Raw genomic sequence first — 25,703 nt, 5'->3', positions numbered from 1 at the left:
ACCATGTAGCATCTATTTTGTATTCAAGAAGATACTGTCATCTGGGAGTAATTGGATACTTTGTCCCTTGTTCCCGCTACTTTTAGGCCGTGCCTATGCCAATGCTTGGCTCTGGTGAGAGAATGTATTTATCACTGCCTACAGAAGCACTATGGAGATGTGCAATGGCAAACAGGAGAATTGCCTATGGAGATTTTCCATATGTGTGAGGAATGTACAGTGCCAGGCAATTAGACATAGAAGGTCTTTAGAAAATACCTGCTGACACAGGAACAAAGAAGACTTACACACTTTTATCCAACCCCATTCTTGCTCCCATTATGTCACAGGAAGAAGCCTGGGCGTAGATCTTGGTTTGGGAGAACTCAATCAGCAAATACTGAATGGATCATTGTGATGGGGAGTCATGGGAATCCCAAGATTTTGGCCTTGCTTTGTGGCTCTTTGCTAGCAGAATCATGAGGGAAAAATTCCAAAAGATTTCTGGGACCAGTGGGAGACAATACAGTTAAATTGAGTTATGGAGACCACCTATGATTCCAGGGGGGAAAAGGGAGATTTTTTTTTTAACAAGCATATTTTTGAATATATGATTGTTTACTGATACTCTATGGTTTGGCAACTTTTTTGAAGTGACTTATCAAGTCTGTGTGTGGGATGGAAAGAACATAACAGGCTCACCATAACTTCTGTTCCCACCATGACTAGAACATATCTCCCTCCACATTCCTATTTGTTGCTCCAGGAATGATAATCTTGAAAGCCTGCATGTCATGGATTTTTGACCTTATGGTTTACCCTCTATTTTCTATTAAATGCCTATAGGGCTCTGCTTTTTGTGAAACTGCAGGTGTCTAAGTGTGATTGATTCTGATTTACATCAGAGGCCACCAGGGGCAGAACTTGGCAGCTGGCTGCTACTTTTTCTCCACTCTATGCTCTGTTTCCAAAAATATATAGGCAACTTGACTGCATTCTATTGGGAGAGCCTGATTGCTGCTGCCTAGATATAGTTATCTCTAACTACTGCCCTTCATACCACTAGGGAACTAAAAGGGATACAAAATGTATGATAATATTTCTTGAGGAACTTTATACATTAAGGAAGGAGGGGAAGTTAAGTCAGTTTAGCACAATAAATCCTTTTAAATATAATTATAGAAATGTGTATAGGACTAATGACAGGTATACACTTAGCATGAGAAGGCTTCATGGAGAAGATTCCCTTTATCCATTCATTTAGTTATTCATTGAGGCTGCTAGGTAGCATAATGATTAGAGTATAGAACCTAGAATCAGGAAGACCTGAGATCAAATCTAGCCTTAGATATCTACTAGTTCTGCAGTCACTCAATCTCTGTTTGCCTTAGCTTCTTTAATTATAAAAATGGGGATCATAATAGCATCTATCTCCCAAAGTTATTGTGAGAATTAAATGAGATAAATTAATTAAGTGAGAGGATATTCATCCTCTGCATCCTGGGTCAGCACTGGTAGTCTTGATATTTACCTTGCTTCTGGGCTTTGATAATTCTAGAGGAGAGAATGAGGCAGGAGACTTTGTGCATCTTCGCTTAAATGAAGTACTAAATATTTGAGAGGGGGTTCAGGAAAGATCTCTTTTAAGGGAAGTATTTGAAAACTGATCCTTGAAGTGGTGAAGGATTCCAAGAAGTGAGGAGGAAGAACATTTCAGGTGGGGGAGAGAGCAAAAGCATAGTGGTGAGAAATGGAATACCATTTACAGAGAATATTATATAGTTTAGTTTGGCTGTATTTAGAATACATGAGGAGTAATGTGAGATCAGTTTTAAAAGATAAATTGAAGATAGTCCATGAAGTGGCAGTTAGATAGTACAGTGGATAGAACACTGGTCCTGAAATCAGGAGGTCCTGAGTTCAAATATGGTCTCAGATACTTAACATTTTCTAGATATATAATCCTGGGCAAGTCACTTAATCCCATTTGCCTCTCACACACAAAAAAAGATAGGTTGTGAAAAGTGTTCAAGGCCAAAGAGATGGGAAGTTTGTATTTTTTTTTTTCTAGGTGCAACAGGGAAGCGCTGAAGCAATTGGACATGATGATCTTTAGATTGCCTTCTTGCTTTATTCTATGATTCTTGCAATTGGAATGAGCAGGGATGGTCAGGATTCTGTGTTAGGAATATGAATTTGAAAGCTGTTTAGAGAATGAATTGAAGAGGGAAGAGATTGGATTCAGGGAGACTAGTAATGGCAGTGATGATGGCCTGAGCTAAAGTGGTAAACATGTCAGTAGAAAGAAGAGGATGATATGGGATGTAGATATAGAATTAACAAGATTATGGGAGGGGGGTGAGTGAGATAAGAAGATGTAACTTTGACTGACTGTAATGATGCTAGTGCCGTTGTCAGAAATCGGAAAGTTCAGAAGGGAAATGATCAATTGCGTTTTGGATATGTTGAATTGAGTTTTATGAAAATGTCAGTTGATGATGTGAGATTGGGACTCAGGAGAGAAACTAGGGCTGGATATGTAGATCTGAGAGACAACTGCACTTGAGGTATTAGTTCAGTCTGTAGAACCTCTGGAACATTACCCAGAGAGGGTCTAGAGAAAAGAGAAGATGGACTAGGACAGATCCTTAGGTACTAGGATCTCAGGTAGCACACATAGAGGGCAGTACATGGCTGGTGCTACTGCAAGGGAGACTGAAAAAGAGACAGGCAGAAAGAGAATAAGGAGAGATCAGTATCACAAAAATCCAGGGAAGAGAAAGAATTTTGAATAGGAAGATGAACTGTAATATAAAACTGAAGAGAAATTAAAACACATCTCTCTGGAACAAAATTTTGAAATATGGAAGAGTAAAAGATGGTGATGGATGGGATGGGAAGGAATATATATCTAGAAAGGGAGAATGGCTTGTGCGTGATAGTTCAGAGATAAAATAGGGCAAATTTAGTATGAGGAGATCACATTAATATAAAACTCTAAGGCTCTCAGAAAAATAAATTTTATTTTTATTTTTCAAAGGAGTACTGAGAACTATGGTGGTGTATTGAAATGGATGATATGATAACGTATTCCATGGGGATAATTTGTTGCTGAGCTGGGAAAATATTCAATATGGGAAGGGCTAAAAGTTTGGTTTCAATGAAAGCAGGACATTCAAGTGATGAAGTAAAATAGACTGCAAGAAATGTGACACTGGGAGAGTATGAAAGGTTAGTGCTACAGATAGAAATCTGGGAATATGTGCAAAAGATGATTTGGAAACCATGCTCTTAGAAGAGGGATCTAGGAGGAATCTCAAGTCTAGAGGAACTTGTAGGAAAAGAGAAATCATTGACTATAACAATATTAGAAATATTGAGAAATAATAAAAATATTGGGAACTAGTGGTTTCCAGATAGTCTGCTCATCTTAAAAAATAATTTTCTCTCAATCTAGGAAAAAAGGATCCTCTTATTGATATATTGCGATTATATTAACACCATAATTTTCTGGGTAATTCTGATAAAGAGGAGTAAAATTTTTGTTCACAAGACGAGGGTTCAAGCTTTGACTTTGATGCAGATAAGCTGTGTCATCCTGGCAGGTCATTTCACTTCTCAGTGCACCAGGAAAATTTATAAGACTAGAATGGTAGATTACTTGCTGATGTGCATTGGTTCCAGAGAATTTCAGTATTGGGAAACTATGCTATTCACTGTATTGATAAAATCAGAAATGTGGATGACTCCACCATTTCCTTTATATCATTCACCCCCAGAAATTTTCAGGTGAAAGAGGGGTGTTTTTATCAGAATTATCTAGTTTCACTTAGTTTTTGAAATCTAATCCTGTTTAGGTTATGGTCATCATTGTCAGTATTTCACATTAATTTTCCTAACATGTAATTCACTTGTTAAGGGAATTTTATGCTTAATAAAACAGAAAGTTTTTTTCTTTTTTTTTTTCCCTGAGGCAATTGGGGTTAAGTGACTTGCCCAGGGTCACACAGCTAGAAAGTGGTAAGTGTCTAAGGTCAGATTTGAACTCAGGTCCTCCTGAATTCAGGGCTGGTGCTCTATCCACTGTACCACTTAGCTGCCTTTCTTGCTCTCTTTCTTTCTCTCTCTGTCTCGCTCTTTCTCTTTCTTTCCTTTCTCTCTTTCTCTTTCTTTCTCTCTCTTTTTCTTTTTTCTCTTTCTTTTTTCTATCTCTTTTTCTCTCTCTTTCTTTTTTCTATCTTTCACTTTCTTTTTTTCTTCTTCTCTTTATTTCTCTCTCTCTCTCTCTCTCTCTCTCTCTCTCTCTCTCTCTTATTCTCATTCTCTCTCTCTCTCTCTCTCTTTCCCCTCCCTCGCCTTTTCTGTTTTTTTCCTAAGCTTAGTTCAACATAAGATGAAGTTTTGGGTAGTATCTAACTGTGGGAAGAAGGAGAGAATGTAGGGGAGATAAAGTCTCAAAAATTAAATATGACACAAAAGAAAATTTAGAAAGATAGGGGTTTTCCAAAAAGGAAGCAGTTTTTACCCTCGAGGAACCTATCATTAAAATCCATGATGATGAAGAATTTTAATTGGATTGGAATGGTCATTAGAAGCCATAGCTAGGTTCTCAGAAGTCACATAGTAAACCAAAAAAAGCACTTAGAAAAATAATTTGGGTTTGTTTTCAACAGATAATGATTCCACATGAAAATCGGACCAGTGAAGCTATGTACAATAAAATGAATATTTCTGAACTGAGTGCCATGATACCACAGGTTAGTAAAACATAATCTGAAAACTTTTCATTTTAACTGATTGTTTAAAAAGCAAGATGTGTGAATTTTTTGCTTAGGAAAAAATGCCTTGTCAATCTCTTGTGATCACCATCTCTGCCAGCAATTAGAGAAATAGGATGTCCATTAGCTTGATTGATTTGAGTGATACAGTGTTGATCCTGACACATGGAGGAGATGTAGCCTTTCCTGTTGTTACAAGCATTTGTAACTGGTTTACTCCCATTTGACAAATCCAGATTTGGACACAGAAAACCTGAATTCAGATTCTGACTTTGCCATTGTGTTATCTTGGGCAGATCAGTTCACTTTTTTGGCCTCAGTTTTCTCATTTGTAAATGAGAAGGCTGCATTAGGTAATCCTCAAGATTCCTTACAGTTTCAAGTATTGGATCCTATAATCTAAGGCTTCTCTGGTCCTTTTTAAATCTTGCTTGGGAGGATGCCCCATAGAAAGGTGACAAAGGACATATCTAACATGCTGCCAAAATCTGTGCAGTGCTAAGGAACGTGTTTTGTTTTATGTAACATAAAGCTATAGATTTTAAGGAATGGGAGCGCATGGTTTTTTTTTTTTAGGTTTGATTTATTACTTCTAGAGGAGAGGTACTTTTAAGTTAAATATTGTTTTTACACCAAATTTTCTCCCAGGGTCTCAGATTCCCAATTGTAAATTGAAGGGATTGAACTAGATGGTATCAAAGGCCTTTTCCAGCTCTGGGTCTATCATCTTGTTTTCAAACAGCTGAATGCATGTGGCCAGCTTGCTTATTTTTCTTTGTCTGTGGTTCTCAATAATTAACTTCTGCCTTTCTCTCCCCCCTCCACCCTTTTCTTTTCAGTTTGACTGGCTCAGTTATATCCAAAAAGTCATAGATACGAAACTCTACCCTGAACTTAAGGATATAGGCCCATCAGAAAACGTGGTAGTCCGAGTACCACAGTATTTCAAAGATCTCTTCAGGATACTAGGATCTGAGAGGAAAAAGTAAGGACTTTCTTATGAATTTCACTTTGTTTAGTGCTAAATTTCAAGTCTCTTTCTTGCCACTGTAAAAGTGTTTTTATTTTAAAAGATCATCTTTAGTGAAAATTAAAAAAAAACTCATAGGGAAAAATGTGTGGCCCTTTGAGGAAGATTAGGCCTGTACTGCAACATGAGTGTAAATAATGTGTTCCTGGCAATGATAACACATTCATGATGTTTCTACCCCAATTCACAGCCCTCTTGGGTAAAAATTACTTAAATGGCCTAAATTGTTTATTATCTCCCCTGATGTTTATGGAATAAGCTATGTAATGATGTTATTTTTCTGTGCTTTCCACAGGACTCTTCCTTTTTCGTTTCATTTTGTTCAAGTTTTTTGCTTTATTCAATTTTCTTAAAGCCAACCCTTTTTCATAAGGATCAGCTATTTTGTAACACTAAACATACTTAAAAATGAAAAGATAGAAAACCATTATGGGAACCTCTTGGGGTGTGTGTGTGTGTGTGTGTGTGTGTGTGTGGGAATGGGAAGGGAAAATACAAACAGCAATAAAGTAATTTCAGGAAGTGTCAGTTTAAAAAAATAAGATTTAGAAGATAATACCTTGTAACTTTAGTATAACAAACTGCATGTAGTAATTACAAATCTTTAGGATGCCTAGGAAGTAGAATCTCTCATTCTCAGAAAAAGAGCCAGCATTAGAACTCAGATCTTCTTTGCCAATCTTTCTCAGACAAGTGTGCCACAATCACAAGGAGTAGTGGATCAAGTGTCAGAAGACCTGAGTTCAAATTTAGGTTCTGTCACTTACTTGTTAAAGGATGTCAAATAGGTCACCTCTTCTCTTTGTGTTCAGTTTTGTCATCTATAAAATGAGAAGGTTTGGCTAAACAGATAGCATTTATAGGGCACTTTAAGGTTAATAAAGCTCTTTATGGATATTATCTCATTTCATACTCAGACTATCCTTAGGAATTCGGTGCTATTATTATCCCCTATTTTATAAATGAAGAAACTGAAATTGAGTAAAGTTAAGTGACTTTCTGGGGGCAGGACAGTAGGAGGCAGGGAGGGGGAAAATCATTGAACATCAAACATAAGGCAGCCCTTGCCCATTTACCTTTTAGGGAAAATTTATTTTGATTTCCCTAAAAATAAGTTCTTTGAGGGGTAGGACAATTTCTTTGTTGTATAGCACAATGCTTGGTGAAACAAAACAAAACAAAGCAAACAAAAAAACCCTCAACAAATACTTGGTTTTTAAGAAATTTTTATTCTGAATTTAACAAATAAAATGAGCATTTTCATAACATAGTAAAATAGAAAAAAAGATGATTGTACATGAAACTGCAAATCTATTATGTACAACTTGTTATTCCATATATAATACATATTTATTATATCACATGTATAATATATAATAAGCATATCATGTAACTTTCTTTCCCCCCTTTTTTCTTCCCCCTGCCATATCCCTGTCCTAGAGATGGTTATCATTAGACACAAATATATATATGTATATATCTATATCTCTATATATATCTGTGTATATATGTACATATACACACACATATATAAGATCATTCTATAAATACTTTTTTTGATCAATTTTTTCTCTTGATACAGGTACTATCTTAGTCTTTATAGTATTGTCCTTTGTAGTATTTATAATTTTTGAAATAACTTAGTCACTCAAAGTTGTTCTTAAAACAATATGGCCATTGTTGTATACCACATTGTCTTGGTTCTGTTCATTTTGCTCTTCATTTTTTAATGCAAGCCTTTCCATGTTTTTCTAAGATCATAGAGCTCATTATTTCTTATAGTAGAATAGTATTTCATCACAATCATATACCACAACTTGTTTAGCTATTCATGCAACAAATAATTGTACACATGTACAGTACATAAATGAAAATATAATGGCCATATCTGCCCAGCTATTTGAAGATGAACATAGTTTAGTGGGAAAATCATTAGATTGGGTGTCAGGACACAAATAAAATGTTGGAATTGTAAGGAACTTTAGAGATCATTTATCTCAATATCTTTATTGTGACATCAAGAACAGAGGTCTAGAGAGAGACAGTGATTTGAATCTATGACCTTGAGCAACTCATTTAACTCCATTGTAAAATGAAAGGGTTGGGCTCTCATATTCTTTGCTTATTTAATATTCTTTGAAACCCAACTAGGACACATTTACTTTTCACATAGCAATAAAGTAACTTGATTTTAAGTTAATTTTTAACTTACCTAGGAATTTCAGTGGGAAATTATAGTTCTCCATACCACAGTAATGCATTAGCACTCAATGAATCAGTTTCTCTCTTTCCTGGATATATACTGAGCAGCTGCAAGTTCATAGGTGCTTCGGGAAATTTTATTAATATAGTTTCTAAAGGTATCTAATTTACAACCAGTGGCTAGACTAGGACCTGGGAGAATTCACTGTATTAGAAAATTCATCTATATGGTAATAATGATTATATTTTAGATTTTCAAAGCTCCTTTTATTTTAAAGAAGGACAAAGAAAGATGGTGAGAGAATAGAATGAGAGAGGATTTTAATCTGGTTCTTGTCAAGATGATAACTTGAACAAATGTAAACAGTAAAGTTCAAAAGGAAAAACACAGACAGAAAATTTACCCCAGAGAGCTATACCATATGTATTCAAACTTTAATTTTAAATATGTGCAAAAATTCTTCCATGCAATTTGCATTGACCAGGGACAGGTTCAAAGGAGACAGAAATAATTTAGATTCTCTGAATTGCAGTGAAATTCCTATTCTCTGTGTGTTGCCCAGGGTAATGGTAGGGCTTTACATTTATCTTGCACATATGCACTTATCATATTATTTTATCTTCACAAGAACATTGTGTATTAGATAGAGGAATATTATTACCGTGACTTAGAGAAGGAGACTGAGTCAGATATGTGACTTTACTTAGGTCACACAGAGAATCAGTATAGCATTGAGACAACCTGGATAATTTGTCTCTCAACTCCAGGATTTTGCCACATGGTATTCAACTACTATCTATGTTGGAAATATGGTAGAACTGAGGACAGATGGTGCCTTAGCAAATACTTATTTTGGTGTTCTCAAATCATTCTATCATTTGATCAATAAGCATTTATTGTAAGTCTTGAAGCTAATTGATAGGAATTTTTTCTTGTTATTCAGTTGTGTCTGATGGTTTGTGAACTCAAGGACCATAGCACTCCAGGTCCTTCTATTCTCCATTATTGAAGTCCATCAAAGCCCATGTTTGTTGCTTTCATAACACTATCTCTCTATCTATCTCATCCTCTGCCAACACCTTCTCCTTTTGTCTTTAATCTTTCTGTACATTAGGATCTTTTCCTATGAGTCCTGTATTGTCATCTTGGGATCAAAATATTTAAAATTCATCTTTAGGGTTGATGGAAATAAAAAGATAAAAATGAAATGTCAGAGAGACATGGGAAGACTTATGAACTAATGTGGGTTAAAGTAATCAGAATCAGAACAATTTATATTGTAATTACAATACTTATAAAAATGAACAATTAAGAACTCCAGTCTATTAAGTGATCATCATCTTAGAGGACTGATAAAGAAGAATGATTACCTCTTGACAGAGAGAGTGAGAAAGGCATTTTGGGGTGATCAATGTGGGAAAATATTTTTTGACTGTATTTATGTCATTTGGAGATTCTTACTTTTCTAACTAGGAGGTGGTGAGAGGGAGGGGGGAAAGCTTGATAAGTAGCAATATGTCTACATGCATATATATATTCACACATACACATATGGATAGAGACATAGGGAGAGAGAAGAAGAAGAAGGAGGAGGAAGAGGAGGAGGAGGAAGAGAGAGACATAGGACACACACACAGAGTGGGGGAGGGAGGGAGGGAGAGAGACAGAGAGAGAGACAGAAAGAGAGACAAAGAGAGACAGAGAGAGAGACAAAGAGAGACAGAGAGAGAGAGAGAGAGAGAGAGAGAGAGAGAGAGAGAGAGAGAGAGAGAGAGAGAGACAAAGAGAGACAGAGAGAGAACATGCACATGGGCAAACAGAATAGATTTTTTCAATAGAGAGGGAACTACTATATGAACAGAGAGAGAAAGTTATATGTGATAAACTGCAAAAAGATCAATCTGTTGGATGTAGGAGTATGTGAATGGTAATAATGTATAATAAATTTGAAAAGGCACACTGAATCCATGTTTGAAGGGTTTTAAATGCCAAATAGAGGAATTTGTGCTTGATCAGAGAGACAACAGGATACCACTGGAGTTTACTGAACAGAGGAGTGACATGGTCAGACCAATATTTTAGAGAGATATCTTTGACAGCTCAGTGTAGTTAACTGAATTGTAAATAATTTTGAGAGAGGAGAGGCATGAGGTAGGGATATCAATCAGGAGTTATTGCAATAATTCAGGCAAGAGGGCATGAACACCTGAACCAGGGTGAAGATTTTGTGAGTATAGAGGACAGATGGAGAGATGTTGTGGGGCTTGAATGGAGGGGAAGGGGATAGGAAAGGGATTCAACATGCATATGAACACCTACTAATTCCAGGCACAGTGCTAAGAACTTTACAAGTATTATCTCATTTAATAGACATTTAACAGATCATTGAATATACAAAATTTGGACACTGTCTAATAGTTCCAAGTCTATTCTAATTCCTACTTTGCCCATTTATTATTTCTTGGGTTTCATTATTCCCATCACCACCACTGTTGACCCTATTCAACATATTCAATTCAGACCAATGAACACTTGAGGGTCTAGGAGTACAAAGAAGAAAAATGACATAGTTGTAGGGATAAATTGATAGAAGAGACCAAAGAAGAATCAGAAGGAAAGGTGGGGTCGCTTAACTGGAGGAATCTGGGAGGCTCCATCCAGAAGATGGCATTGACCTGGATCTCGAAGGAAACATGATCCAATAAGAACTTTTAGGGGAATCCAGTATAGCCATGGGAGATAGAGCTTTGCAAAATCAGGGAGGTAAGAGGGCAAGACAAGAGCTAGAAACAATAAATTGTCCAGTTTGGAAATAAAATCAGAAAATAGATTGGAATCAATTGTCTCCAATTTTCTAGTTCCAAATATTTGATCCTAAGCTATAGTCTAGCTTGTGGAAGACCATGAATACCAAGCTATTTATTCAGTAGATAGTGGGAACCATTGGAGATTTTTGAGTAGATAAATGAAATGGTCAGATTTATGTAAACATTTGTTAAGCACTCCGCTATTAAGTACCTACTGTGTACAAGGCACTGTGCTAAGAGATAGGGATACAAATATAAAAAAAAGACATTTTCTGCTCTCATGGTATACTTAGGGAGTCTGCATTCTAATGGTAGAAGACATACACAAAAGAAAAATTAAAAAGTGAAGGTACACTGCTAAAAGAAGTCCAAAAGAAGTGTAGTCAAAAGAACATGAAGAGCCAGCTGGTCTGTCTCAATCCTTCTTAAATGGAGGTGTAGGGAAGCTCTTTGTTTCATCCTCTAATCACTGGGGTCCCAGAGGCAAAGATCACTGAAGTGTGAATACAATGATTGATTTGATCTTAAAGAATAATAAGTTCCTGGGTGGGGGCGGGGCATGTATAATGGAGAAATTTTGAAGTTAAATGAATGATGGCTTAGCTAAGAGAAAGACTGGAGGTAACAAGATTGGTTGAAAATTGCTACAATAGTGTAAATGGAAAGCAAAAGAAGATTGGAAGGAAGGAGAAATGAGTAATATTTCAAAGATAGAACTGACAACAGCTTGGATATAGGGACTGAGATTCAGGAAAGAGTTAATGATAATTCTAAAATTTCAAGCCTGGGTACCTGGAAAGATAATGAAGCCATTAACAGAAATAGAGAAGTTGGAAGGAAGACTAGATTTCAGGGGAAAGATGATGACCTATGTTTTGGTCTTGTAGAGTTTGAAGGGTTTTCAAAAAATCCAAGTAGGAAGATCTAGCAGATACCTGGAAAAGAGGACTTGGAAGTAAGTGGAGGCCTTAATGGTGGCAAATGAGAATGAATGAGAACACTCAAAGGGGTAGTCATAGTTCTGTTATAGCTGTAGTACCTGTGACTTTGTAGGACCTGAGTTATAACTGAAACTTTGCTGGTAGGAAAAAGCCTCTTGTCTAAGAAAAGAGCCATAGCATTAGTCACTACAGTGACTTACAGGTAGGATCGTATATTGAGCAGAGGTTCATCTTGACTTTGAGGAACTGAATTGACCTTCTGGTCCCAAAGATTGTGTAATGACTAGAAATTAGGCATGAATTTAGGAGGTGGTGGGTAGGGAGAATGACATATTGACTAGGGTGTGGCTCCATCAAATGTTGCTAAAAAGAGACTTGAGATTTCTTCCCTTAGGAGAAATCCTTAGGTTGTAATAGAAAGAATCCTATGGGCTTGGTTTCAGAGGGCTTAGGTCTGAGTTTCCAGCTCTATCACTTATTAGCCATGTGACAGTTTCCTTATCTGTGAAATGGGAGTGCTAACAGGAGGACTTCTTTCCTCTTAGGGTCTTTGGAAGTGAAATATTTTGTAAACCATAAATAATATATATTGAATTGCTAATATCATCAATTTCCCCCTTTTTTTTGGTGGGGGGGACTGGTGGTTTCACTGATATAACGAATTGTTGACAAGAAAATTGTCTGAACCAATGGAAATCTATCCCTGTTCTGCCACTAAGAAATCATTTTAGAGAGTGGCCAGGGATTTTAAGCCAAAAAGTAAGTTAAGTGTTTTGTCCAAGATCAAGTCTCAATAACAGATCAAATGCTAGACTTGAACTTAGGTCTTCTTGACTCTGAAGCTAGTGCTCCATCCAGAAGGTTATCAATCATATATTTTCACAAATTTTACTAGTATAAAACTTGAATGAAACCTATCATTGCCCTCAGATTCTCATGGACGCAGTTTTTTTGTTTGTTTGGTTGATTTTTGCCATTTCTGATCTTCCAGTTATTATGTATTGCAAAAATTCATTATTTTTAGGACAAACAACAGGTTTCTCTCAAGTAGGTTAGTGATTTTTATATGGGAATTTTTATCTAATTATTTTTCAGTATATAGATATCTATTTTTTTCCTTTTAAAATGATCTCATGGTGGGTGGATTGAAGGATCTTTATGTTTGGAGGATGGCCTATTTTATTTAAGCTCCTAAAGCATTATATGACTCACAAACCACCACCATCCCTAAGGCAAAGCCTGCTTTCCCTCAGGTGCAAATGATCTCTCCCTTCTCAAATTCCTCTTCTAGCACTTTGCTTGGACCTGTTGTACAGATATATCTCACTCTTCATCATAATATAAACCCTTGTGCCCTAGTCCAGTCCCCATACTCAATTGTAAGCTCCATAAAAGTCAGCCAGTCATCCTGCATTTACTAAACACCTATTATGTGTTAGGCGGTGTACACAAAGAAAGACCAAAAATGCCCCTGTTCTCAAGGAATTCAGGACAGTGAGGAATGTATCTTTATGTCTCCAGCAGTGTTTTACACATAGCAGATCTTTAATAAATGACTGCCTTGAAGTGAATTGCCTTTTTTTTTGTCCTATACTTTCCAGGCTTTAAGGCTGCTTTTAACATCAGTTTTAATTTGAGAAAAGTCTAGTCCTGTGCCTTGAATCCTGTTCAGGGCTAGCTCGTATTAAGACTCTCCTAAGGAGGAGCCTTTCCCCTCCATTAACCTTAAGGGAATCTTTGAGACCCCAGCATATCCTTCCTCTCCATGGGCTACAGTCTGATCTAAATACAAAGTAAACACACTAAAGAAGAAAGACTCCTATGGGTCTGAAGCTTTTAAACAGTGCTCAGGAAAGGATTGTTTGTTGACAGTGTGGGTCTCCCAATATGCCTGTCTCTAATAATTGGGTATTTCATGAAGAAACAGCCTCAAAGGGCTTGGATATGGTACTCATGCTTTGCCAGTTTTTAAAAAAGTATTCAAAATGAACATTGATAACTAGGGACTATTATGTAAAAAAAACCTGGATGCCCTAGGAAGCAATCTCATAGTATAGTTTTTGTCTAGTGCCTTCTTCTTGGGCACTTTTATTTTCCATTACTTTATTTATTGCCATTTGGGGAAATAACCACACAGCTGAAAAAGCTTTTTGTAAAAAAAAAAATTTATTGCTATTTTTATTGACTATTGCTGAGCTTTTTTTTTTTTTATTTGTTTGATGTAGCAGAGTATTAGGTTGCAGTGACTCAGCCATTAGGGTGATAACTGTTGCAGACATGGTAATATGAGCTCTCGGAAGTAGAGCTTGATGGAATTCTCTTCCAATATTTATAACACACTAAGGAAACTCATCAGCTCCATGTCTGACTGGGTAAATATCCCCATATACCATATGCTAGATAGCACAGGCCTTAGTTATACTACTATGTTAGCACTAGACTGACTATTAATGTATTCTGCATATAATTCTTTTCTCTTCTCTACCCAAAAATCTCTGTCAAATGTGTTCTTCTGAATATTCTAGGGTCTGCATGAATAGTCTTTACTAAATCAGCCTCATAGCACAGTGATAAAAATGCTGGACTTGGATTGAGGTCTTGAGCCTACATCCTTCTCCTTGACACTTAACAGCTATGGGACACTAGACAAGTCTAGTCTTTTAGACCTGAGAGGCTGAGACAGTTCTTTAAGATTATAAGTGATAAATGGGTTGTGACTTGCACATTTTATTAAATATTGTCATATAGGTACTTCCCTTATTTATATTATAAAAAACATAATTGACTCAGTAGTATGATTCAGGACCTTTTAGTCCCTTTCTCTCCTACTTTACCATGCTCACACTTAATCTATCTTCCCCACTTAATGATTATTATTCATTTGCTTTTCCATCTTATCCATCTTCTCATGATCCCATTTGGCATTTTCTTTATAGAGGATACTGCAGTAGTTTTACATTTCCTTCTCCAACTCATTTTACAGATAAAGAAACTAAGGCAGGGTTAAGTGACTTGCCTAGGATCACACAGTCAGTAAGTCTCTGAGGCCAGATTTGATCTCAGGAAAGTGAATCTTTCTGAATCTAGGCCTGGCACTCTATCCGTGGAATCACTATAGCTTCAATTAATCAGTGAGGAATGGTTAATAAATTATGTTGAAATGTCAAAAAATGTTTGAACAAAACCAAAAGTATGAGCTAGTATATTTTGGATTTAAAAGGTTAAAAAAAGAACTTGTGTTAGATCTAGTAGTCTATTTGATAAGTTCTGTTTCTTAAATACAGACATTTAAAATTTTAATTTATTTAAATTTTTAAATTATCATTTTCTCTCCATCCCACTCATTTCCTGTAAAAAGGAAAAAAAAAACTTGAAATAAATATACCTAGTTAAGCAAAATAAATTCCCACATTGTCCATGTCCAAAAATATGTGTTAGATATTGTCAGTAGGATAACATTTATTTAGTACCTATTAGTTCCATGTAGTGTGCTTGAATTCTTTTGGGTAAGTATAAGGAACCCATACTATGGTGTCATAGGTTGACTATCTTTTCAAAACTCATATTTGTTAGCACTAAAGATAGCTACAGAATAATACAGATAATGACAGAAGCCAATCTTTGCTTCTAGGAATTTATAGTTTAATGAGGAAGCCAAAAAGCAATCAACTAGTTATAAACAAAATCTATACAGAGACAAACTATATATATATGTACATCTATATATGTGCATATACACACACATATATATGTACATATGCACACATAGTTTTTAACCCTATTCAAACAGGAGGCCTATAACCTAAAACCTTAGGAAATAGAATTTCCTTCCCAAGGAAGGCTAATTCTCTTCATTTCAGTCCCATATCTACAGACAAGCTCCTTAACTTAAACTAATATGTTCACAAAAGTATCTAATGGAGTTAAATGAGGGAAATCAAGTCAAGATTGGACTGTCTGTTAATTTGTTTAATTTATTGAGTTTGAACCATTTAAAATCACTCTTCCCTTCCTTATAATCCACAGTGAAATTTCTATTTCGGTATTAAGAAACCTGGTAGAGCTTTTCCAGGAAAGATTTCAGGGGTGGTCTGCAGTACATCTAGTCCTGAGTCAAAGTACAAGTCATATGTTTCTGTCTCTTTCATGTTTAACAGGACTATTGCCAACTATTTGGTGTGGAGAATGGTTTATTCGAGAATATTAAATCTCAGCAGACGTTTTCAATATAGGTGGCTTGAATTCTCTCGGGTGAGTATAAGAAATTTGTATTATGATGTAATAGTTTGAATATTCCTTCAAAACATTCATATTTATTAGTAGATCCAGTAAAAATGTATCTTTAGGGACTGTACTGAAGGATGGAACTCCTCACTACATACTGACATATTATAATTTATCAAGGTCCATGTTTAGACATTTTTAGAACTAAATTTGGGGTCATTACACTTATTTCAATAATCATTTATTAAATGCCTATTGGGAATGATTGAATGAAGTAGCATTTTATTAAACATCAGCCATGTCCCAGATACAAATGTTGGCACAGGAGATACAAATACCTCCAAAGAGCTTACCCTGACTATTACCTTGAAATTGAGAAGTCAATATATGTGGGAGTGATGGCCAGGGAAGGATACTATGATTCAGAGAGTCACAAGAATGTGGAGTTAAGACATTTTCCAAAAGCAATGGCAAGATTGATTTAATTACTGTTGGGGAAAGAGAGAGGAAGGAGGACTACAAGGATTGATGGTCTGTATAGAGAAGGTGAAATGAATTTATACTCACTCACCAGTTAGGACAACTGTGCCCTCCAATAGAGTTCTATTCTGAGTGGCTTGGCTCCTCCAGGGAAGAGTAAAGGGATTATTTGTGTAGGTCCAGGGTTTGGAGAAAAGGAACATGACAAGATATTGTGTTAGGCACTGTGAGAAAGGCTATTACATTAATTTCTTTTTTCAAATGATTTTACTATACAAGAGTGATATAGTTTTAGCTTGATCAGTTTGTTAGCATTTCTAAACATTAAAGAATAAAAGTAGATTAAAAATAGGGATGAATGTTCTTGGGAGATGTGTGGCAGATCAGACATAAACTAGAACTTAAATGAATTTGTATCCCCTCATGGAGTTTCAGGGACAAAGTGGTCCCATGGCATTAGTTTGTCCTGTTGAATTTTGTCAGAGATGTCCAGGTTCAACCTTAATCTCTTTTGAGACCTTTCTCAACTCTCAATATCTACTCTCTTCTTTCTTCTCATTTGAGTCTATATCCATGGTTAAGAGATTTTGGTCCATTTCCTTTTTTTTAACCTGAGGATTCTGGTTTGATATAATGAGCAAAATCTGAAAGTATTTGACGTCTTCTCAAAAATCTTTAAAAGTAAAAATCAAAACAAACTTAAAAGTTGCTTTTATTTACTTTCCTTCAATTTTAATAAAATTATAGCTAAAACATAATAAAACATAGATGTGACTTAATAGGAATAATAATAATAATAATAATAATAGCATTTACTTAGTGCATTAAGGTTGACAAAATACTTATTATTTTTTATTCTCATTTGATCATAACAATTTGAGGTGTCATTATTATTTCCATTTCGGAATTTTGTAATTAGTAATTATGATTACAATTTTGTGATTTTGTAATTTGAGGCTCAAAGTTATTTCAGAAACTGACAGCTATATATTCAGATTCTAAGTATACAAATTAGGCCATATAAGTAAGTGACACATATTGGAAAGAAAGCAACAAATTCATTCAAAATTTAGCAAGTACCTCCTATGAAGTAATGGTAATTAATAATAATTGGTAATAACTCATATTTAATTAGTACTTTAAGGCTGGCCAAATGCTTTATATGCTTTGTATCATTTTCTTCTCACAATAGCCCTGTGACATAAGTGCAATTATTACTTGAATTTTATAGATGAGAAATCTGAGACTAAGAAATTAAGGGATCAGTGCAGTTTTACAGCTCACAAAGGTTTGAGACAAGATACGAACTCAACCTTTCTGATTCAAAGCCTAATGCCCTCTCTATACTAACTACTGAGTACTAGAGATATAAAATTGAAAAATGAAAGTCTCTATTCTTAAAAGAGTTTAGCATTGACTTAATGGAGATAGATTTAACATGTATGTGGGTAGCTAAGTGGTGCCATAATACACAAAGTGCTAGGTCTGAAATCACTAAGACTCACCTTCCTGAATTTAAATATGGCCTCCAACAAGTACCAACAAGGTGACCCCAGGCAAGTCATTTAAACTCATATACCTCAGTTTCCTCATCTGTAAAAATGAGCTAGAGAAGGAAACAGCCAAACACTCCAGGATCTCTGCCAAGAAAATTCCAAATGAGATCAGAAAGAGTTGGACGACTAAACAACTCAAAGTTATTTCAGAGACTGAGGGGACTGCGAGACTGAGTAAAAGGTATTGGAAATCAATTGGAAATCAATTGATTTGGGGAAGAATGTTTTAACCTTGAAGTTAAAATTGATTAACCAGAGTTGCCAAAGACCAGGTTTGTTCCAGAGGGATAATATATTTTTCTGAATTTAATGTTGTCAGAATATTCTGGTAGAACAGGAAATTCCAAGAGAGTGGAAGTCTCTCTTCATGATAGAAATCAGTCAAGCTTATTTTGTCCTTGACAACCTGGATCTGGATTTTTTTTTTTTGGATCTAAGATTACTTTTTTCTGGGGAGGAGATGTTTTTCCCAAACTCATAGTTTATACATTTTATGCATTTCCTCTACATTATTAATAATGATTTATACCTGAAAAGTAGAATAAAAAACATCATCAAGGACATGTAAGATCAGAAAAGGAAAAGGATGCATTAAATAATGAAAACGAGAGAAAACACATGAATAGTCTAAATGTAACATTGGTGCTTCCAAAGTTAAAAGAACCATTGGTAAACTGGATCCTTTACTGAAGATTTATAGAAAAACATGGATGAGGATGCCCCAGATGGGAAGGCATAGAACATCTGACACCTACACTAGTAAACAGAGGACTCAAACCAAGAGAACACAATTGTAATGAACAAATATTAACAAAGTGCAATCTGCCAAAAGATTTTACTAAAAGCCATGGATATAGAAATTAAAAAATGAAAGAACATTAGTTGGACCTAATTTCAAATCCAGTCTAGTTACATGACTAAGTGAATCTATTGACCTCTACCTGCTACAGATTTCTCATTTGTAAAATGGTGATAAGAATAGTCTTTATTTCCTAAGATGGTTGTAAGGTTTAAATGAGATGTTTGTAAAGTAAACTTTAAGGTGCTATATAAATAGTGTCAAGTGTTATTATCATTTATTATCAAACTTTCTGCCCTTTAGTGCTTCCATTCTATTGATAGATTTAGCAAAAAGTTTATTGCTACAAGACTTTTTTTTTTTTTTTTTTTTTTTTTTTTTTTGCCTATGGAAGGATTAAATAAGAGAAACAAAATAGATTCTGTGTATGTGTATATTTTAAGATGCATGTAGGAGATGGCAACCAGATGTTTTTCATTACCACTAAGGATAAAATAAGAACTATAAGTAGCAAAACATTGAAAATTTTAATTAAATATAAAAATGGAATTTTCTGAGGGTCAGTATCACTAAACTTTGATTAGATTTCACTGTTTTTTTAAAATTTATTTTTTCTTTTTTTTTTAAGTAAAGCTTTTATTTACAAAACATATGCATGGGTAATTTTTCAACATTGACTCTTGCAAAACCTTCTGTTCCAAAATTTCCCCTCCTTCTTCCTACCCTCTCCTCTGGAATGGAATCCAATACATTCAACAATATATATGTTATGGATTTCATTGTTGAAGAAAGTTGTGGAAGCTCATTGAAGAAATTTAAAATGAGCATTAATGTTCATCTGTCTGTGATGATTTGTGTGGTCTAAGGATAGATAGATTAGAAGTGACTGAGGCAGTCCACTGTGGCAGAAATCACACTAGACTAGAAGCAGTATGATTGGGTGGGAAAAGGTACTGGATTTGGAGGAAGGTAACTGGGGTTTAAATCCTGCCTCTCACAATGTGACTTTTTTGGCAAGGAACTTAATTAACCTCTTTAGTCCCCAGTCTTCTCATCTATAAAATGAAGGATTGGATTAGGTGGATTAGATTTTAAGCTATATTCAGAGTCTATATTGAGAAACAACTAGATAGAGTGTTAGACTGTAACAACTGCGCTAGCACCCAGGACACCCCAGAATCAGCCTGAGTCAGGATAAGCAAAAGTCCTTAGTCTTTATTCTTGGTCTTTAGACGCAGGATTGAACAGGATGGAAGCAGAATCTCTCAACCACCTTCTCCCTTGTCTACCGCCAAAGTGTGACTCTGGCTCATCTTACTCCACCTCCAGTCCCTCCTACAATCCTCTATATACACCAATCATTGAGCCAGCACAGGATAGTGGGAAGGACCATTTTCCAAGCATATGCTAATAGAGTATTGTCCAATCAGTAATTAGCCTCAAGCACTCAAGAGTCTCAACCTCAGTGCATCAATCCAATAGTTTCAGCCCTCTACCTTAGACAGTGTCAGGAAGATACAAGTTCAATCTAGCCTCAGAAATTTATGAGTTGAATGACCTTGGTAAGTCATTTAATTTCTCTCTGCCTCAGTTTCTTTATTTATAAACGGTAATAATAATTGTACCTGGATGAGATATTATTTATAGTGTTTTTTAAGCCTTAAAGTATTGTTATAAATAGCTATTGATTTCAATGATCTCTAAAATTAAAAAACTTGGATTTCAATCTTGGCTCAGTATATTATCAGCTGAGAGACCGAGCAAATCATTTATTCTTTCTAAGCCTCACTTCACTATTTTCATTTGTCAAATGAGAATGATTCCCTCACAGGGCTATTGTAACCTCAAATGATGTTATATTTGGGAAGGATTTTGTAACCTTCTGAACCATAACAAGGGAGGGACATTGGGATTTTGTCCCAGGGTTTTTGACAGTGTTTATAGTCTCAGCACTTAGAAATGAATGAGTTTAGCAAAAAGAATTAGTTAAAATAGGAAGCTTCCAGATGGTGGCCTCACCCTTCATGAGCTTTGTCCAAACTGTTCGTTCTCTCTCTCTCTCTCTCTCTCTCTCTCTCTCTCTCTCTCTCTTTGTCTTTTTCTGTCTCTGTCTGTCTATCTTCCTCTCTCTCTATTTCTCTACTCCATCTCATTGTGTCTCAGTGAACCCACCCTTTCCACCCTCCTTTCCCCCACCCCCGCCAATTAAGAGCACATTGCCAAACACTTCTCAAAGAAAGAAATGTTGATAATTGTACCTCTGACAGCCATAAAGTGCTATGTAAATATGAGTTATTATGATTCATCCCTGATAATTCCAATTTTCAAAGCTTGTTTATCCCAGCAACTTCATGATTACCTTCACTATACACTTGGCTTCTCTGCTCCTCTCTCACCTGAGCTCTACTTGTTAGAATCCTTGGTTTCTTTACAATATTCAGTTTAAGTACTACCTTCAGCATATGGTCTTTTCTTTTTCCTCTGAATGACTTCTCTTAAAGTTACCTTATATTTTCTCTGTTTGGATTTTGCATATGTCTCTTTGACAATGTTATTAGTTTGTTCTTCCCTACTCCCCATAGGAGTAAAGTTCTTGAGGGCAGGGAATTTTTTATCTTTGTCTCTGTATCATTTGAGACTAGAATACTACCTGGCATATAATAGGCATTTAATATATGCTTACCAAATGAATGAGTGAATGAAGTGATTTTTCCTGAAATCACACTGTCAGGTAGAACCTGTCCATCCTAAACCTATGTAAGTTTTACATTATGTAAAGTTCAAACTAGAGTACAAAGACTGGATCAACTGAATAGCCTCCATATGCCCATTTTCCAAAAAAGGTACAAATACACAGACTGCTGCACTTAAGCAGTTTCCAGATAAGGAATGTGGATTACTTGAGATGTATATCAAAAGGTAAGTTTAAACATTCAATAAAATTTGCGCAAAGTTAAAATATAAGTCTAGGATGAGGTCCAAATACATGTATTCTGTTAAAGTTTATTGTGATGAAAGCTTATAAAAATATAAAGTTATCAAAGGTCATTACTAGTATCAAAGGTAGAATTTTAATTGAGATCTTCCTGATTATAAGCCACTCATTCAGTGTATTTTCCTTTAGAAAACAAGCTCCTTGAGGGTAGGGGCTATTTTGACTTTGCCTTTATGTTCCTAAAGCCTAGCACAAAGTAGGTGTTGACTGATGGATCCAGAGACTACAGGTTTTTCTTGGCTAGTATGTTGATCTATAATTCGAAAGTCACATCTCTCTGCTATCTTCAAATTTGATTTAGAAGCTTTCTGAATTATTTAGAAAAATTTCCTGCAAGCATCATAGATTTTAGAGTTGTATGAGTCCTTTGTTATTGTTGAGTTGTGTTTTTTCAGTAGCATCTCAGTCTTTGGGGTTTTCTTGGAAAAAAGACATTGGAGTGCTTTGCCATTTCCTTTTCCAGCTCGTTGTATAGATGAAGAAACTGAGGCAAAGAGGATTAAGTAACACCTAGATTCAAACAGTTAGCAAGTATTTGAGGATGGATTTGAACTCAGAAAATTGAATCTTATTGACTCTAGCCCAGTATTATCCATTGCCTAGCTGCCTTTAATAACTCCTTAGAGATTGCTAATCTTCTCTTTACAGAGAGGGAAACTGAGCTCAAGAGATAGTAAATAACTTTTCTATGATCACATAGGTGGAAAGCCAAATCCCAGTCTGGTTCCTCTGTCTTCAAATCTAGTGCTCTTTTGTTGCTCTTTCCTTAATTCTACATCCTATCAGAGTTAAATGTTTGTATCTGCCATTTGCTTGGTTACTAAGAAATATTTTGTTATAACAATGAGACATTGTAAATGTTTTCTGGGTTAGAACCTTTGCAACAACACTAGGGATCTGATTCCCCTGAGTAAACCAGAGTTCTATTCTTGGAAAGAAGTCAGCCACCAATGGGTCCACCCATTTCATTGTAAATTTCAGAGAAACAACAGAAGTATTTTTGATTGTTTGCTTGGGGAGTTTTTCTACTGACTGAGAAATGAGCTTCTATTATTGTCTAGATCAGTCTTAAATTGATGCCTGAGACATGAGTTTAATGACTTACCCAACTTCCCACAGCTAGTAAGCTAGTAAGTAGAAGTTAAATCTAGTTCTTCATTACTTGAAACCCAGCATTCTCTTGATTACATCAGAGAATTCACATTGTTCTAAAAATTTCTAGTAATAGGGGGAGGAAGGCATAAGGCAGGAAAGATGGAATGGAAAAAGGGGAAGAATGAAATATCATCAACTGTCAAAACATTTTCAATTTGTTATCAACATGACATTTAGGGGTATGCAATATTTTTTCCTCTGATATTTTCCCTGGCTCTGCTGCAACCCAATATGGGTTGATTTGGCAGGATATTGAATTTGACAACAGAGAAACAGTATTTCTTCTTATAACTAGAAATAAATAAATATTTTTTATAGATATGTGTTGATTAATAGGATTTTTTTCTCTTTGACTCTAAAATAAATAAATTATTAATTTTTTAGAACTAGAGAAGCTCAATGACTACTTGTTTAGCTTTGATAGATAGTTAATTAGATGATCTCTAAGATTCCTTCCAATCCTGAGCATCTTTTTTTTTTTTTTTTTAATCTTTGGTAGAAAAAAAAGTTTTGTCATGAGGATGCCATTGAGTCACTTAAGGGGTCTGGATCATGGATACGTTATTAAAAATTACATAGGAAATTAGAGACCCCAAATTCATTCAATTTCAATCATTCATAAATTTCGATTGAATTTTCCATCACTATAAATGATTTGTAAAGTTGCTGCCAAATTTTGTTATCATTTATTCAAGTTATTTTGGAGTCAGACACAAAGTAAAACCTTTGTAAATCCACATCTTGAAATTTTGAATTTAAATTGTTATATTTGAAATTTGGTATTCAATTTCAGTTCATGTGGGGAAAAAAGTACTAAGTGTCTGGGACAAAGTGTCAGGTGCTGGAGGAATTTTCTTTCTAAGTCTGGACTTATGATTTCTATTGGCTCAGGGAATTCTCTACTTATGGAGTAACTTGTCTGGAATTGATAATCTTAGAAAGTTGTCTAGGGGATACTGAAAGGTTAAGTGATTTGTTCAGGGTCACACAGCTAGCATTGCCAAAGGCAATGTCACAAAATTTTCTGCCTCTAAGGCCTTCCCTGTATCTGCTATTCCCAGCTGCTTGTTAACTGATAGAAATAAAAAAGTTTAAATTAGACATGGCTTCTGGCTTTATGGCATTTACTCCTTAGGGAAGCTCAATTTAGTAATAGGTGGTGGCTGATAGAATGCCAGGTCCGATATCAAGAAGAATCCTCTTTTTGAGTTCAAATCTAACTTAATGTGGTTTACCTCAATTTCCTTTTTTATAAAATGATTTGGAGAAAGAAATGGAAAACAACTCCACTACCTTCCAAAATAACTCTAAAGAGGGTCGCAAAGAATCAAACATGATTGAAATGTTTGAACAGCAACAAGAAGTTTAGTCATCATATTTAAGAATGATGACTTAGGATGACTTGAATTCATTCTACTTAGAAATGATTATAGATTGAAATTGCTACAGTAAAGTTAATAATGAAATGTGTTTGTGTATTTTAGCTGACCAAATGGCAAACAGTGGTGTAGAACAGTACGTTAAACTGAAAAAGCTACTAGTGTTTAAAACATTGAGATGATATGATCCACATATTTCCTTTCAGAAGGGACAAATATTCAGGTTGATAGTGAATCCCTTGCCCCACTTGAATGAAGTGTTCCATGATGATGATGATGACAGGTAGTGAGAGCCATAGTAAGGTTAGAAGCTATTAAAAAGTCCACATTTGTAAAAAGTCTGCCCATGGTCTTAGTGACTGTGATTTGTCTCACTCATCAATGCCAAAAAGGTACCTAATCACTGCTCCTAGAGGAACACAGTGATATTGACCCATGTACACATCTCCCTCAAATGGTACACTTGCCATTCTAGATAGTTCTCATTCATAGCTGCTTCTTCACCTCCAGGTACTTGACTCGCTGAAGTTCTTGGCTCAAAAGGGAGGCTGTTTCCCTTTTCTCTGAGGCATGGTCTAGGGCTGGTGGACCTTCCCTTCTGACTATAACTTCAGTTAGGTAAAAAGTCAAGGTAGACTTATTTGCAATGACTGGTATGCATCCAGTTAATTCTCCCTCATACCTTGACTGCAGCATGGATGATAAGGAATAATTGGAAGAGTTGAGGTCAATGTGATTCAAGATTATGCTTAATCTTAAACTGCTTAATATAGACCCAGTTTCCTGGATGCAGGGAGTGGTTTGAGTCTATGAGTGGCTGTGATAAAGTAGTTGTGATGGGGCTGAAAGTATTTGAAAGCTATCTGGAAAGCAGAGAAGTCAGTTAATAGTCATCATCAACTACCAAACTATGTAGAGTAGGCCTGGAGCATTATTAAAGGCTTTCCAAAGAGGACTTCATGGAGCGATAATATTGTTGACCAGATTCTAGTCTAGTAAAAGGATCAGTGTTAAAGCCTTGACTTAACTGAGCCCTGCTTCTTAACATATTTCAGCCAGTTATTTAAAGTCCTGGTTTTTCTTTTTCATATTTTCTTGAAGAATCAGGGTGGTATTCATAATATGCTCAGGCTTTTTTCTATTGGAGAGATGTGTGTCCCTGTCTGAGTCTATGATTAGTGGGACTTCAAACCATGAACAATTTCTTTATGATAATACTGGGATCAGTCTTGCTGCATGGATAGGCTTCTGTCCATCCAGAGAACATGTCCAATATGTCCATTATAACTTCCCTAGGAAGAAATTCAAAGTTCATCTTGATATTAACAAAAGGTCCCCAAAGTAGGGGATGAGTTCCTGGAGTGGTCTTAATTCTAA

The 25,703-nt window shown here is 35.6% G+C and overlaps 1 protein-coding gene across 1 annotated transcript in view; it reads left to right on the top strand.

The window, feature by feature from the left end:
* The window catches only part of PHEX (phosphate regulating endopeptidase X-linked), a 264,136-nt gene that overhangs the window by 86,839 nt on the left and 151,594 nt on the right, over positions 1-25,703 (top strand). The window contains exons 8-10 of the mRNA XM_051985113.1: positions 4,653-4,736; positions 5,597-5,742; positions 15,896-15,989. Of these exons, the coding sequence (XP_051841073.1) occupies positions 4,653-4,736; positions 5,597-5,742; positions 15,896-15,989 (324 nt within the window). The remainder of the gene's footprint in view (positions 1-4,652; positions 4,737-5,596; positions 5,743-15,895; positions 15,990-25,703) is intronic.

Source organism: Antechinus flavipes, chromosome 3, assembly GCF_016432865.1.
Source record: "Antechinus flavipes isolate AdamAnt ecotype Samford, QLD, Australia chromosome 3, AdamAnt_v2, whole genome shotgun sequence".
NCBI classification, from domain to species: domain Eukaryota; kingdom Metazoa; phylum Chordata; class Mammalia; order Dasyuromorphia; family Dasyuridae; genus Antechinus; species Antechinus flavipes.
Note: the sequence above shows the minus strand (reverse complement) of the source record. Positions and strands in the feature narration are given on the sequence as shown.